Here is a 17210-nt window from a genome sequence, read left to right on the forward strand (position 1 = left end):
GTCTCCCTGCCCCTGTGCAGAAGAGGACAAGCCCCCTCCCACCCCAAATTGTCTCCTACCTCCTCCACAGGAGAGTCCTGGGGGTGCTCCATGCCTGGGACACACTGCACTGGAGATGTCCCTCACTGGCTGCACAGTGCTGGGCTCCCTCTCCTTCCTCCTCTTCCTCCTCCTTCTTCCAGGCCTGTGGGGCACAAGCAGCTTCCCAGCTCTGGTGGGAATTGCAGCACACCTCAACAAGATCAGTTCATTACAGATTCCTGGTTTTTTTTTTTTTTTTTTTTTTTAAGTGCAAAAATGCCCTTTAGCGCTGCTATTGCCATGCACAAGGCTTTTTAGATGTCACAGGGATGTAGTGAAATAATTTAAACCCATGTTCAGACCTTAAATCTGGTATTAAAATGAAACTCTGCCAGCTCCAGAGCTGCACAGAAGCTCCACAAAGGAAGGAACCTTAACCTCATGTCTCTGCCATGGGATAAGGCCATGCCATTGTGCCTTTGCCAGCAATTTGGGCACATTCCCAGTGCTTCATGTGCCTCCCCAGGTTTACTCCTGCAGACCCACTTTCCTGCAGGAACCAACACAGATGTGGTTTTGGATAAAAACCTTCACAGTTTGGATAAAACTGATCCCAGAAGCAGTGAGGGCAAGGCAGGAGTTAGAGGGATGGGTCAGCACCCCAAACATCTCTTTGCCAGCAGATGTGGGGTGGGGCAGCCAGAGCAGCTCAGTGGGTCCTGCCCAGCTGGGGGGAATGAGGGGGACACTTGTCCTGCAAGGAACCAGCACACAGGTACTGGAATTTCCATCACTTGGCTGCACACAAGTTGTTAGGCAAAAAGAAGATAAATAAAGATAAATGGAGGAGAGCTGAGCGTGCTGGCAACCCTTCTCTATCATTCCTTTTCTTTCCTAAGCAGATCAAATTATGACCTGGAATCACTGAATACATATTTTATTATGTGGATAATTTAAAGGATGAGGATGAGACAGAGAATTCATAAGGTACAGTCATGTTAGAAGACAAAGAGTTCCCATTAATCTCCTACAGGGAAAAAAACTGAACAGGAGAAAAGAAGGGAGTGGGAACAGGTTGTAATCGATGCTATCCTCTCCTCTTCTCTCTGGGCAGGCAGGGACGTTTTCTCCACTAACACCAGACAGAAACTGCTTCTTAAGATCTCACAAAACAGACGTGGTGCTCCAAACTCTTCTGGCTCTGCTGCCCTTCACTAGCAGCATAAACCCAGCACTTCTCATCCCATTTCAAGAGCTTGGAAAGCAGCTCCCCTCCTCCTCAGTGCAGAGCTGGGGAGCAGGGGGTGCACCCCCAGCTTCCCCATGTCCCTGGCAGGACTCAGAGCCTCCCTGGGGCTGTGCCATCACGGTCTGCTGGGCTTTGGCCCATTTCACCCCAGTCTGGTGCCAGCTGGAGCGTGATGCTCTGCTGACTTTGAGGGGTCAGCCCCACTTTGCTTCCCCTCAGCACCCCCTGCCCCATTCAGGCACGGGCTGCTTTGCTCTCTGCAGATCAATGCCAGCTTCAGGATGTGTTTTGGTCACCACAGGACCAGGAAAGAGCCACTGGCTCTTGGTAATTGTTTTCCTAACTATTAAGCAATAAACAGATGAAGTCTCTGCAGCTGATGGGTAGCTGAGCCCTGGCACCGTGCTGGGGGTCAAGGGCTCATCCCTGGAGGCAGTACCCTGGCACGTGCCTCTGACCCAGGACACTGCCCATGGGACAGGAGCAGCTGGCCTGGTGGCTTCAGACCAGCTCCTGCTCAGGTCTGAGGGGATAAAAGCTGTGGATTTTCCCTTTTAAACAACCTAAATGATTTTATGGAGATTTTGACAAGTCAGATTAAGCACTGTAATCAAGACAAACTTGTTGTTGAAATAAGGCCCCTTAAGGACAAAATCAGAGCTGCTGAGCATTTTCCTTACCCAGCCCTGCACATGTCACAGTGGAGAGACAGCTGCTGGGATGCTGCAGAGCTGCTCATGGCCCAGGGGTCACTGTCCTCACCGTGGGCTCTGGAGAGGGGCACACACAGCTCCCACTGCCTTCACCCCAGCCCAGCAGAGCCCAGTGCTGTGCTCCTGGCTGCCTGCAGAGCCACCCTGGTGGCTGGGCCCCTCTGGGGGGCTCCTGGGTTGAGGGGGTTAATCTTGAGACAAAAACTTCTAATTCATGGATTAAAGGCTCCTGGGGCTGCGAGGGCACATCAGTGCTTGGGGTTTGGGATTTGTGTTGTGTTCATGCTGCTGGCTCAGTTCAGCTGTCAGGTGCTATTTCTCAGGCCTCCCAAGTGTCAGAACTCAAAATATCCCTCAGACATTTTTGGATGTTCCGGGCCCAGGTCAGAAGCATTTGAGACCCTGGCAGGCAGCTGGAAACAGCTGAGATTTTGGGTTTGAACCATGGAATGATTTACCAACCTTGCAGGAAGAGCAAGAAGTCACAAAAGTTTAGATATTAGAGTAGAAGTAGTCACAAAGCAAAGGGAAGAATTTTTGGGTGCTGTACAGGGGGTTTTTGGTCCTGTACATGGCGGTCAGAGGTTTTAAGATGGATTTGGGATTTGGGCCTGCCCTGTCCTCCCTCTTTCTCCTTCCTTACCTCCGTGTTCTTGGTGATGTTGGCACTCACAGATTGGTTTAGAGTAGAAAAACACCATTTAATATAGGTAATGGGCATTGGGGACAAACTGTAACCATGTAACACGTAATGTACCATATAAAAGATAGAAAATCCCCATTTAATATAGGTAATAGGCATTGGGGAAAACTGTAACCATGTAACACGTAATGTCCCATATAAAAGACAGCAGCAGCCCTGGGTGGGAGAGAAGAAGCAGTCGGGGTCAGAGAGGATGTCAGGGTGTGTGTGTGCCTCTGCCTGAGCTGTGAGCAAACCACAGCAGCCCCAGAAGAAAATCTTTTAGATAACTCACAATAAACTGCCTTGAGACTGGACAACAGAAGAATACTGAGTCTTTCTCTGGAAGCATGGGTTGGAGGAGAGACTTTTCCACCACATGGAGCCACCCCTGACCCAGAGGTGAGCTCCGGCACCCAAGGACAGCCTTTACCTCCAGAATTATTTCCCAAATTATTTTCTTCCCAAATTATCATCCGAGACAGTGTGCTCCCCGGCTCTCAGATGGCTGGAGGCACTGGAAGGATTTCAGGGAGGATAATGGTGTTAGAGATGCTCATGGTACTCACAACTCCTCTGCTATTCATGCAAGTCTCCAGCCCCAAATTTTGGGAGTCAAACAAGAGCACTAAGGTAATACAACTCCCTGAAAAGATTTGGGAGACACTGGAGAAGGCAGAACTGAGAGATGAATAAAACCTCTCTGCATGGATCAGAGGTTTTAGTCAAGCAGCTATCAGATGAGATTGGTTTTGTCCCCCTGCTGAGGTTTTTTTCCACCACAGCCCACTGATGGTAGCAGGCACACTGCAAACCTTCTGTTCCAGGCAGATTAGAGGCTGTGATGTGCACATGGAGCCCTCCTTCCCCTGAAATGTTCATGATGCAGATACTGTGGTTTAAGAGAGGTGGAACCACCTTGTCCCCTTCCCCTGCACACTGGTCAGGAAAAGTTCATACTAGTTTTCTTTTTCAAAATTTATTTCTAAGAGATAACAAAAAATCAGCACTTTCTTTCCCCTCCTAAGGAAATTTTCCCTGCTGCTTGATGTTGGAGGGTAAATTCTTGTCCTGCCTCTGCTGAGTAATAATGGCCAACCATCAGCCAGAGCAAAATTTAACATGTGAAAGCTAAGATTGAGAGATTCAAAACAGTTTTTTGGCAAGACCAACTCAACTCAAATGCCTGGTTAACACACAGAGAAGAGAATTAATCTTGCTTTAAACCAGCTAACCATTTTTAAATTAAGAAGAATTTAAAGACTTAACATACCCAAATACTGCCTTGTAACTGAACAGAAATGAGATGATAATCACTTCAAGAATTTGCAGCTTGCTTTGAAAGCAAAATTAGAGCAAACCACGTGGTGATGGTTACCAGAAGGCTGGGAGGACTAGGTGTTTATCCATGAGACAGATGTGGGCTCTGGTCCTTATGCCACTGATGCTGCTCTAATTTGTGGACTGCCACGGTCTCAAGCACACCTTCCCACTAGCCAAACCTCTCAGATGCCCAGCATTTAAAGCGGGTGACACTCCCTGACCTCTAGAGATGTCCCATTAATGTCCCTGCACCCATCAACGAGCGCAGGACATGGCCTCCCCACTGCTGAGGAAGGAAAATCCCTCTCTGAGGTCAGGCAAGGAGCATCCCATGAGGCTGGCCTCGAGGAAGAGCCTGTGCAGGCAGTGGTGAGGGCTGGCAGGAGGCAGGATGCCATCCCCCCTCTGCCTGCCAGGACACCAGGAGCTGCTGACACACAAGAGTTCTCCAAGCAAACTCCACTGTGAACACTCTGCTCAGCCCTCGACTGCTGCAGGTCCTTGCTGGGTATTTCTGGCCTCCAGAAAAGCAGTGAGAAAGGAAACAGGACATTTCAGCTGGAAAGGAGTTAATTTGCCTTCCCAATTATCTGCTGACGTCATTATGACCTTCCATAATTAAACAAAATTACCCTAAACAAACAGGGCTCGGCACTCGGGTGGAACACTGGCATTAGCAGCTGGCCACACTCAGTGCAGGAGAGCCCTGACTTACTGATATGAATTTAGATTTCCCATTGACCATAATTTTCAATTCCCTCCAACATTGAATTTTTTTAGCACTGAGGCATGTTCCTCCTACTCTTCTATTAAATGCTTTAAAGTTAATTGAAGATGCTGGCCGGCCAAGAAAGGTTTTAAATTCCCTTTCTCAAAAAATCTGACTCACCTAACACCTCTCACAAGGACAAGAAAGCTGCAGGCAAAACCATTCTGGAGCAGCTTCCAGTCAAGGGCTTTGGAACCTGGTTTTCTCCAAAGAAAAAAGTGAGAACGAAGACTCAAAGTGCCCATCATCTGCAATTAACTTCCACAAGGAGAGTGGTTAAGTGCTGGAACAGATTTTCCAGAGGGAAATCTGGAAAAACTTTGGATCTGGATTTCCATATTCCAGAATTTGGAAATCTGATTTTGGGAATCTTCTGTCCTTACCTGGTTGAGTTGTGAACATCTCCAGGCTCTGAAGCAACCTCATCCAACTTGGAGTGAACTCTGCTCTGCACAGAGGGTTGAACCAAAGACCTCTGCAAATCCCTCCCAAAGTCAATCACCCCCACCCTCCCCCCGACTCTAAAAAGGCTGAAAACCTGACAGGAACCATTTGTTGAGTTGGTGACTAATTAAAAAAAATATTGACCACATGCTGTTTAAAAAAAACCAAACAAAATTACGGTAATTATATGCGACTTAATTTGTCAACTGTGAAGAGTTACCTGAAGGAAAGAAAATTAAGGGGATTAAAATAAGGAGCATTACCTCTTGTGACAAAGACACGAAGGCAAAAAATTGCCATCAACTTGTGTTTATGAGCTGCTGTGTTTCTAATTAGGGCCAGACACCAAATTTGCATTTTATCTTGATTGAAAGAGAATGAAAACTGAAAAAAATAAAAGCATCCGATGTTAAACATCTTCCCCTGTTTAATTCAAGGAGTAACCTTACAGCATTCAAAACAGCTGCTTTTTTTTCTTCTGTTTTAAAGATCTTGGCTTTGTCAGAGCAACTTCAATTTAAAAAACAGAGGATCTTCAAGTTGGGGGAGAGAAGGAATGAGGTAACCTGTCAGCAGAGGCTTTGTGGCACTGGGCTGGGGTACAACAGCAGCCAGGGCAGTTTGCAAAATAAATTAGGTTGGCACTGATAAACAAGCCAGAGGCTGGGGGAAACCCACACCAGGAAGAGCAATAGTAATGGACCATCACATCAGCCTGCCTTTGGAGAGGCGGGCTGGGAAGGATGCTCAGCACAGTCACTCCACACCAAATTCTCTTAAAATGCAGCAAAATGGAAATCAAACTAGTGCTCAGTGGGATGTGTCAGACAGCTGCCATTAGGCAGAAGGAACCAATTTTGTTTTCTTCTGCCACAGTGACTCAGGTTACTCATACAATGCAGACCTGCAGGTAGCACTCCCGGGCAGGACATGAGCTGCTGGGCTCTCTTCTCTCTCCTTTCCTTCTCTCCTCGCTCGCCCCCCCACTGACACACCAAAAATCATGGAAGAAAACCAGCATGCAGCATTTGAGAGCCAGGCATCCATGTCTCCCTTGGAGCATCACTTTTCTCTCCACTGCACTAGACTCTCCAGAAGCTACTGGTGGTGTGTCCCACATCCTTCTACCTTTGAAGGAGCAAAGATGACCCCCTAGAAACATGCACCAGCACTGAACCAGGACAGGACCTGTCCCCAGTTCTGCCACAAGGCTTCATCCCTGCTTCCTTATTCATATCCTCAAGAGCATCCTTGCTCTTCCCTGCTCTGTGCCCAAAGGGTGTGAGAAGATCACACAATCCTCCTGGGAAGATCAGTCAGGCTTTTAACACGTGGAGGACAGGAGACCTGTGCAAAGTCCCTGCATCAATCCCAGCCCCTGTGGCGTGCAGGAGACACGGCCAGCAGTGAGTGAATGGAAAAGGATTCTGTCTGCAAACCAAAACACTTCCCACAGGTATCACTGTCTGCATTGCACCTGTGACACCCACAGCAGGGAAAGGATGCTACGCCCACCAAATGCACTTTGGAGCTTAATTAGTTCTGGCAGCAATCCTGACAGTTCAGCCTGGCTGCACCTTCTTATCTGCTCTGCTATCTGCCAAGAAAGCAACAACAACTCTCAGCTTCATGGTTTATTCCCCCTCCATATGTACAGTTAAGTGTATGCATGACCATTAAAAATAAGGCTACTTATATCATGGCTCTGAAACACGTTACAAACCAACTCCATCCTCTCTCTTGTTACAACATTCAAGATGCTTGGCTGCCGTGGTGTGCAGAGAGGGGCAAACACAACCAGACCACACGAGTGGTGCAGGGCTTTGGTAACTGGATCTAGGAGCTTCCTCCTCCAGCTGGGAGAGTCAAGCACAGCCAGGTCAGTGGGAGGCAGATCTTTATCCCACGCTGTCGTGGCAAGGCCAGTCCAGGTCCCAGGAACTGCAGGCCCCTCATCTCAGCATGCTGCTGGTGGCCCACATGGACGGGAGGACAACTTAATCGTCTCCTCTGGAACTGTCCCTCTGGGGCAAGGAAGGGGCTAAGGAGAGGAGGAAAGGGAAGGTGTCCTTCTCTTCTTGATGACTAGAGGACTTCAGTCTCCAGTGGTGTCAACCTTGGTGATATTTCTCAACATATAATGCATCTAAAAATAATTAATAAATCAAAAGAAAAACAGAACCATATCATGATGGGATTTCAAAGTGAATTGCTTGTATGTCCAGGTAAGGCTTAGAGACTTTCTTTTTCCAGTGGGAATGAAGAAGAGTCCAGATGAAAGTAACTGGAGATGTGCAACTGAGGACAGCCCTGTGTGCTCCTGTAAGCTCCCTTTACAAGTAATTCTGTTCTCTTATGCAACAAGACAATCTTCCAGCTTTAGCTTGTGGCTCAATAAATTTTATTATTCCTTTTTGTTTTTATTTAAAAGAATTTGTTTTCCTATCATAAAAATTAGACAACCATACCACCACCAGCAAAGTCTGTGGAGTTAATGTTGATGGCAGACAGTTTACTGGTGTTACCAGTGTCTCAAAATGTCCTACGAAGTCCATAAATGGAAAAAAACCCAAACGTGATCGTTCTGGGGAGGAACATCAGGTGATTTTGGTTTCTTGTCCCACTGTGGTTCCCAGATGAATACTGTAGCATATCAGAAGGACCAAGTACCTCATGCCTTGAGAGAAAACCCTTCATACCAGCTCCAGTACCTGGTTAGTAAGGAAAACGAGACATTTAGAATAGGAATTTGTGACATTCATTATTTCCTCTGTCAGCATATAGATCTCTAAGACAGCACTGACCCTTCCATCTCCACCCCTTACCCTTTATTCACCAGCATGCAATAATATCCCACAGATGGAAAAAGCACTTGGCAAGCATCCCAATTTTGATGTCTGCTTGTGTGATGATAAATTAGCCACGAAGCAAAACCGGCCACAGATGCCTCATCTCCCCTCATCTCAATCACACAGCTCTTGGAAATCTTGTAACAGAGATCAGAGCTTTTGTCATCCCAGCCCTCTGTGCTCTTGATTCCCTTGTCCAGGCTGGGATGGAACAGCAGCATCTGAAGGCATGGACTAGAGACAGCAGGAAAGTGCCTGTGGGGCTGCCAGAGTCTGGCTTGGCTCCCCCTGGGAAAAGCTCTAGAGCTGTAGCTCATGGGTGATGCCCAGTATGGCATCTGTCCCCAAAGAGGGGTGTTTGGGCACACCCAGCCCCTTCCCAGACCATCCCACCCTTCCTGCTGCACGCTGTCAAAGGCAAATGGAGATACCAGAGTTCTGACAGCCCTGGCTGGCTGCACATTTCTCTCTGTCTACCTTCTCTCATTAACAAGCAAAGTGCATGAGCAAAACCTCTCCTCTCTAATCACTGCTCTTGCTGCTGGATTCACTTCAAAATATCAAAAGCTTCTGTGCATTTTGTCTGTCTTCCTTAGGAGTAAGTGACCAAAGTAACCACCAACCAATTCCAAAACATGATATATAAATAATTCCCCTATGAATGAGAGGCTACAGCCTCACAAGCTGCAACAGCAGGAGTAACCCAACCACTTGTGTCTAAAAAAGGGGAAAAAAAATCTTGACATGCAATTAAACACAGACCACTTAGCTCTCTCACCATTCTTGCATTTTTAGTGATTTTTCCAGAGTGGTTCAGACCAGCAGCTCTGATATGGCTCCAAAAAATTACTATTGCCACAGGGATGCGAGGGACAATCAAGATGTCAGCCTCATGACAGTGACAATGCAGTGTAAAACTGCAGACAGCAAGCACTTTACCAGCAGCTCCAGAATGCTGCCAGGGGTCTGGGCTACAAGCTTAGGGCATTAAGCACCAAACCTAACAGCATGGTGGAGGTCAGTGCTGCTGTGCAGAATGTGGGATAAAATTCCAGGTTTGGGTTGTTTGGTACTGCCTTGGGTGCTGGTTTGGCTTTGCTGACAGACACGTGAAGAAGGACAGTCTTCTCCGTATCACTTGACATTCCACAGACAGAAATACATTGAACAGACACTCTGGAAGACTTAATTAAAGATCTGAAAACCTGGTACTGTACACAGGGAAGGCTGATGCTTTCACAAAAGCCCGTGCTGGCAGCTGCTGTCTGTTACCACCCGTGTGAGCACCAGAGTCAGCAAAGACAGGGAGCATCCCTGCTCATTGCAGTGCTGCTCCAGCCAGCTGCACACCAGGAGCTCAGCTTTCAGCCCTGCTGCCTCTGCAGCAGCCAGAGCACAGGCCTGGGCTAACGCTGGTCATTCAACACTCAGCCTCTGCTGCAGAACCAGCCTGGGGAGGTGCTTGTGCCAGGACCCCAGGGAGCAGCAGTGGGTGCTGGATGGCCACCAGCAACCCTGCACACCTCACTGCCACTGGTTTCACTGCTGGGGCGCTGCCTGCTCACTCCACTGTGTGCCAGAGGCAAATACATCATTTAAATTGCAAACTTCCACAGCCAAGATGACCTCCTCTAATGGTTCCTCCTGGCTGTTCAGTGTCTCTGACCTTGCTCTTCACTATCAACACATTCAAGTGTTTAAAGGCAAGATGTGTAAAATAACTTACCTTAATTGTACCCTGACTGTTAGCAGCAATAAGCACGTTGGACTCCTGGGAAAAAAAAAAAGAGGCACTATCAGAACCTGCCATTGCTTTCTCCACCCCCCCGCCTTTTTTTTTTTTGGATGAAGAAGTTATTTTTATCTTACACATCAGAAGTATATCTAATTCCAAAGGGATTTAACTCTTCCTATATCCGAGATGCTTTCAAGGCTAGAGGTCTTTATAAGTTATACTGCCTTGAAGAATTAGAAAGCAATAATCCTTAGTGCTTGTACAGAGCTTTAAATCTCCAAAGCAATTTACAAACATGAATTAATTCTTGCAGCCTCCCTGTGAGGTGGACTAATAAAAATAATAGTTATTTCATCTTTTGGCAGCCCACGGACAAAGATCTCCAGCGCCCTAACTAAAGCAACTAATCATCCTTACAAAACCCCTCCAGCTCTGAGGCCAAGTGGCTCCAGAGGAGTAAAACAAAGAGAAGAGCTTAGAGAGCAACAGCAGATGCACCCAGTTTGAAAGGGAAGATAAACAGAGTAGGCTCCAGCCCTGCCTTAAGCAGAGAGGCAGCATCTATTTACCTCCTGCCAATTGATGGAGTTGCATTTGGAGATATCCTGGTTGACTGCAAATTAATGGTCTGCTGCATCAGTCAGGCAACCCCCAGGCAAAAGCTGGAGACAGAGAGCATCTTCTCCCCAGACTGCATTCCTCACGTGACCAGCTAGCACAGATGCACACTCCCCAGCCAAAATCCTATCCAATATCCAGAAGGAAATCCACACACAGGCACTGGGGTGCTGGCAGGAGCCCCAGAGATGTGGGGGGAAGCAGTGCTCCCAGCCGGGTGTCCTGCAGCCTCCTCGTGCAGCAGAGGCAGCGCGCTGCCGAGCCGCCCGCAGAGAACTGTTTTCTCTCAAGACAGTTGATATCTTTTCTGAGACACATTTTTAAATTTCTCTCGTTGCTGCTATCCATCCCCACACAAACTTGCTGTAATTATCCCGTTGCTTAACACATGCATTTTTAATAAACTCGGTGACTAGAACACGCCCTGCTCTGAAGGGAGTGGGAAGGGAGCTCAACACAGCCCTAAGCAGCCTCACCACGAAGTTCAGGACTTTGCACAGCCTCAAGATTTGGGGCAAAGGAAGAAAAATCCCTTTCAGTGGGAAAATCCATTTATCAGGTAAGAATAGCCTTGTGGTGGACCACTGGGCTAATTGACACAGATAGATTTGTTCACCCTGGCACAATCATTAGAGGATTAGTTAAAACTCCTGATATCTCACTAATGATCCTCCAAGTCTAAGCTCCTGAAAAAAAAAGTATATCCTCAAAGGAAGAATATACTGCAATTTCTTTTAATTTGGTGGTTAAGAATCTAATGCAGTGAACTCTCAGCTTCTGCTTAACAACATTAAAATCAAAACCCACTGTGGGGGTGGGGGGAGAAAGCAGATATAAATATTATCTGGGCACTGAAACAGGGACCAGGATGCCTGATAGGATTCTGGAAGCAAGGGAGAGGGACCAGCAGCAATCTACTGTGCAATGCAGGAGACCTGAACTCTGTGAGTGCAGATGATGCAGGGGGTTTGAATGATTCCTGTTTGCACTGTGAGTGACTGGTAATTCACCCTGCTGCTGCAGTCTGCTGGGGTGCCACTGTAAATGAACTCTGTTTCAATGAACAGTTTTACCTGCTAAATAAAATAAAAATGCCAGAGGGTAATTTACTCTCACTCCCTTGTTCTTCAGAAGCCCCTGGGTGGTTTTTTTTTTCAGCAGGGTCTGAGCTGATCACTGCTCTGCTGCTTTCATCCACAACCATGAGATGCAAACAGAAGCAGACAGCAGCAAAATTAGCACCAAATCTGTCACTGAACAAACAGTGACTTGCTTGTTAAGGCACTCTAGCACTGCTTCTCCAGGAACACAGCTAAGTAACTTGGTTTTAATCCTCCAAAGAAACAATTCACTTCCTTTTGTGTAACCTGTAAAACAGTCAATATACTCAATGTGTTGAACACCTTAAGGAGTCATGAAGTTGTTTAGATCTGCAGGTTTGCAGCTGTGTGCACATTAAACCAATCTTTTTGCCAGAACATGTATGAATGGAGTCACCAGGACCTCAAAAGTAAACCACCATCACACCACTGAACTGGCAGAACACCTATTTCCCCAAACACACCACTATTACTACCTGTCTCACTGAAAAACAGGGTCTCACCATCTATTGTGGCTGCATGTTCTACTTTACCAAAAACCTACTGGTGTTTCTGTGCAGGGCAAGGTTTAAAGACTGGCTTTACTCATCCCCTCCATTTCTGCTGCCTGCAGGAGCCAGCAACTCCCAAAGCAGAGGCACTGGGAATGTGGAAGGCCCAGCCCAACTGAGTAATCCTGCTCTGAAGAAAGCAGTTATTAAAACTACTCTTCTACACATGAATTTTCTCCTATGAGTGGTTTGCACTTGCAACTCCTCTTACCAGGAGAGGCAGAAGGAACAAGCTGCCTTTGCTTGAACAAGACTGAAGAAGAAAAATGAACAACCATAGCACAGATTGAGAGATTAGGGTTTACTGCCTGGCAAACAGCAGCATTTTGTTCTGTGTGGCTGCTAATCTCAACCTTTAGATCTTGGTCCTCTTAATGCAATAGAAAAAAACTCCGGGGATGTCAAAATTACGCATCTCGTTGTCTTTTAGTGTTATATATGAATTAAAAAATTTAATTGGCAAACATAGGTGCATGTCAGGACTCAAGGTAATATAGGGTGCAGTTCCAGAGCTGCTCTAACATGCTCCAGGGTTGAATTCTGTGCTAAGACCTATGAAAAGCTTTCTGCACCTGCCTGCTTTTCTTTAGGACTGCAGAGATGGTATCATGGGAAATCTGAAGGGTAGCTCCTTGACATGGGAAGGACTTGACTCCACCAGGAATCTCTGTTATTGCACAGGCTGGATACATATCCACAAGGAGATATCCATTATGTAAAATAAAGCTGTAATTTGGTCTTGAGTGCAAAGACAGACCTAACAGGAGCTCCTCTGTCCTGAACCTGACACATCTCTCTCTCCAGTCTGAATGTGACTGCTGGACCCACAGGCACTTTAGAGCATTCACCCATGGGATTTGAAGGGACTTTCGCTGTTTGCACAAAAAAAGGAGGAATTTTTGCAGCATATTCTTGATGACAATGAGAAACAAAATCAAGTTTAGGACCTTCCAGAGTATATGAGATACTTGTTAAATTCATCATTCAAAGGAATTATTCACCTGGTGACAGCTGGGTTTTGAAGCACACTGATTTCCTTCCCTCCAAGATGAACCCTATTTTGGATGGCCCTGGGGAAGCAATTTGTACAGGAAAGGAACAGAGGAGAATTAAAGTCTGGCTGACTGCTGGTATTCATGCAAGAGTAGTCAACATTAAGACAATCAGAAATGCTCTGGATGCTTTGTGAGCTTTGAAGAAACTCAGCTGAACAACTCCAGAGTTGTCAGAGCTGTTCCAGTGCAACAGGGAGTCAATGACAGCTGAGGTTGGAGCTCTTCCACTCCTTTACATCTTTGTGTAAGAAAACACCGCTGGGAGGAGAGGATACCTCAATGAATGTGATCCCAGATGGACAACTGAGAAACCAGACACATCTCCTTGTGTGATACCCAAGTGGGCTCAACTCCAGGGAACAAGGAAAAGCTCTGGACAGACTCTCCACCCTCCCAGTACCTGCAGGGCTCCTCTCTGCTATCCCCCCTCACCAATAAAGATGCCTCACTGCAGCTGCAGGAGCTACACATCCCTCTCACCAGTGGGCTCATGCAAAATCATAGCTGAGCATTTTAGTCTTCCTCTGCTGACATCAAACCTGTCCCAAAAGGGCTCAGAGAAGGGCAAGATAAGCACAAATCACTAACAGATATTTTTCCCTTGAATACAATCCTTTCTGAGACTATTCCTCCCTTGCTATCCCACACATATCAATTCCTGAAGTGGAGATCAGAAGCCCACGCTGAAGTGAAAAGCTGAAGAGATCATTCCTTAGGATGGATGTGTTTCCAAGTTATATGTGCACATTTTCACATGAAGGACTGGAAATAATTTTTGTGTCTTTCACCATATTATAAATAATTACAGGCATAATGGTTGCACTTTTTTGTTATCCCTCTTTTTTGCACAAATAAAGGAGATTCACTTTAAACTTCCAGCACAGCCATCACTCAGGTAAGCATGAGTTTCCTGGATTTTCAGCTAGGTTTGTTCTATGGATTCAGAGTTAGGGTTCTTAAAAAGATCTTATTTTAAATTAACAACTTCTCACCTTCCCTCCCCAGCAGATGTTTTGGCTAACAAATGGCTGTTTTTTCAACACTTATTCCAAGGAGTTGGAGCCTAATTAAGCAAAGCTGTTGAATCAGTGGGAAAATCACTTCGGTGACAAAGCTTGCACTCAATTGTCTTCTGTTATTGACAGGTAGAATAAAAGTATATAGTTGAACTAAATCTAGTGCTGTTTGTATAGAAACACCATCATTTAAGTAAATTTACTCCTTCCTTACTGAAGGTGGCAACTATTATTCTAGTGTTGGCTTTTAGGACTGAGCTGCAGACTATCTGCAAGACATATTTCACCAAAACTTTTCCCATCAATGTCACATACAAAGTCTTTCCACACATATAAATGTGCAAAAGTGGCTCCCCAATAGACCACCACTGCTTGACTGCTCTTCATCTTGTAATTAGCAGATTCTAATGGCTTTTCACTCTAATACCCCTGAGCCCTGGTTATTTCCTTGCTGTATGGCACAAGTCAGCTTTTTGTTTTTGAAAGAAAATAACAAATTCTAAGCAAGGAAACACAATTAATGTCCAGTGTGCAAAAATCAAGGTTTTGAAAAGCTGAACTGCTAGATTAGAACCCTTCCCAGCAGGACAATGTGCTGCATGCTAAATGTTGGGGTTTTTCCCTATTCTTGTGATACAATGAAAGGTGCACAGTGGGTTGGTTGAGGTGGTGGACAACCCCTTATCTCCCTGTAAACCAGAATTTACTTCCTATGCCTAACATGAATCCCTTCTGAGCAAATTTAAAGGAATATCTATTATCTATACTGTGAACACCAGGCTCAAGCAGAAATTAATTACTTTACACCAAGTGCTTCTTTACAGAACAAGGTCTAACATATGAAAGATGTTGTACCAAAATATTTCAGGAGCAGCAACACCCAACTCTTTAGGTATTAAACCTGCAACAGAATGTGCACACCTAAACTGTGTGTTTTAATCCTTAGAAACTGTATTTTTATCTAATTCTGAAGGTAATTCCTTTGTACACAGAGAGGTAAAGTCTCTTTAGGCTTATCTGGGCCCCAGAAAAAAAGAGAAAACTCAATCCATCTGAAAAAGATGTTGTCTGTGCTTCTTTCTAGATCCAGCTGCAAATACACAATTGTTTGGCTTTTCAAGTTCACACATGCTACACAATTATACCCACCCAGCATAACAAGGATATTTCCTAAAATATTAAGCCACAGATTTAAAGATTATGCCATTCCTTTGACTCACTTTCTGTAGAAAGACTTGTCTATGATCATGTACACATATATAGTTTCTTCTTATGTCAGAATTCATGGGCACACTGTAAAGCTTTTTAGAAAAAAAGTTTTCAAACAAATTAGTGTTTTCATCATCCTACATCCTGCAAAGTTTGTAGCTTCCACATCAGATGAAGTACATCTCACTAGGAAATCTGCCCAGGTAGAAATTCAGCATCTCCTTGAATCCCTTCCCTTGTTTTTCAGCATTTTCAGACTTTAATCTCTATACCTGGGATGCCTTTATCAAGTTTTCTGACACTTCCACATCTGGTATTTCTAGCTGCAACTCAATACACATGACTACAGCCCTTTTTCCTACTCCCTGAAATAGCCTTCTCATTTTTGGATTTTACAATGCGTTTTTCTACTTCTATTCAGATCAAATGCAGCAGAAGAAGATGCTGTGTAAAACTGGAAGCTTATTTGTTATCATACATATCCAGGTCTGTATTCACAGCTCATGGGTGCCCTGAGGAGAGCAGCAAGGCTTGCTCCAATGACACACTCAAATAAGCAGTAAGCTATCTCTCAGCCAAGTGAGAAACCCTTTTTTCTTAATTTGCCTTTTTTATTTCTGCAGGTAACTCTCAAAAAACAGTATCAACACGGCAACTGAAGACAGAATTAGAAGAAAACAGAAGTACACACATCTCCAGTGCTGTACACAGCCACCAATCTCCTTGTTTCTATGGCCTCTTCTGAATTCAAGATGGAAATGGAGGCCAATGACATTGATGGGGAGAAGGCAAAGAAAGCTCTGCAAAAGCAGGAGAGCCAGACAGCAAAGCCCAACCCAGGTACTGCTGATATATTACAGGCAACTGCCTCTGCAATTTAGTCATTCTAGAATAAAACTGGCATAGATGAGCATCTAATTTATTTAGAATGCAAAATGAGAAAATCTCATTAGACACTTATTATTCTGCATCTACGGCAAAGCAAGATACACAGCTCTAACAGCTGCTGCACACTCCCCCATCAGGAAAGGTAGGGAGACATAAGTTAAAACCAAATTATTCTGGTGTTAACCCTGCACCCCCAAAGCACAAGTCTTTCCCTCCTCTCTGTGTAGGAATATTGAGTTCCACTGCCCATTTATCTGTGACAGGGTGTCTAAAGTTACTTGTTCCTATAGTCATAAATCCTGAGATATCAGATGCTCCACATAAACAATATGGCCAAGACCTTGAAGGAAGTGGCAGGTGTATATAAATACAGCTTACAATAAAGATTCAAAAAACATATACATACACATGCAACAACATTAATATCAATATTGCAAAACCACAGGAAATGACAAGCCTTAGCTTAGTGAAGACAGCTTTTAGCATCAATTCTTTTAAGACTTAAAACTCCCAAATATTCATTTGGCAATGCAATGCCATACATCACTTGACAACTGCACAGTTTAAGACCTGCATTCCTACTGCCAATGTCTCCCCCCTTTCCCTTCTATTGTTTGTTGCAGTCAGTCATTACATCATGCTGGAGGTGATGTATTTAATCTCTCCCTAGCCAAGGTCAGGCTGCCCTGCCCATCAGTGCACTGTGGGGCAAAACCAAGCCCCAGGGTGTTATCATTAATATTGCTATTACATATGTCTCCCTTCCAAATTTGCATCAGAAACAAAATACACAATCTGGAGAAAACAGCCACCAATCTGCATGAGAGTATTCAGACATATAATCTAAATCTGGTACTTTTAGATTTTGATTTTGTGCAGACCAGTTGCAAACCATCAGGGATCAGAGCTGTAAACAGAAATCAGTAGAATGTGAAAAGCCTTTTCTGTTCAAGCTACCCTGAATTAGATAAGACAAACCACAAGCAAT

General features: G+C 45.1%; 1 protein-coding gene across 3 annotated transcripts in view; it reads right to left on the reverse strand.

Moving 5' to 3' along the window:
- Positions 1-6822: 6822 nt before the first annotated feature.
- Positions 6823-17210, reverse strand: part of COP1 (COP1 E3 ubiquitin ligase) — a 124745-nt gene continuing 114357 nt past the window's right edge. For all 3 annotated transcript variants that reach the window (XM_077785294.2, XM_085586660.1, XM_021545970.4), the window contains 2 exons: positions 9777-9821; positions 6823-7912 (listed from right to left, as the gene is read on the reverse strand). In XM_077785294.2, coding sequence (XP_077641420.1) covers positions 7895-7912; positions 9777-9821 — 63 coding nt within the window. In that variant the 3' untranslated portion in view covers positions 6823-7894. The remainder of the gene's footprint in view (positions 7913-9776; positions 9822-17210) is intronic.

The sequence above is a fragment of the Lonchura striata genome, chromosome 8 (assembly GCF_050655825.1).
Source record: "Lonchura striata isolate lonStrDom1 chromosome 8, ASM5065582v1, whole genome shotgun sequence".
Classification (NCBI taxonomy): Eukaryota; Metazoa; Chordata; class Aves; order Passeriformes; family Estrildidae; genus Lonchura; species Lonchura striata.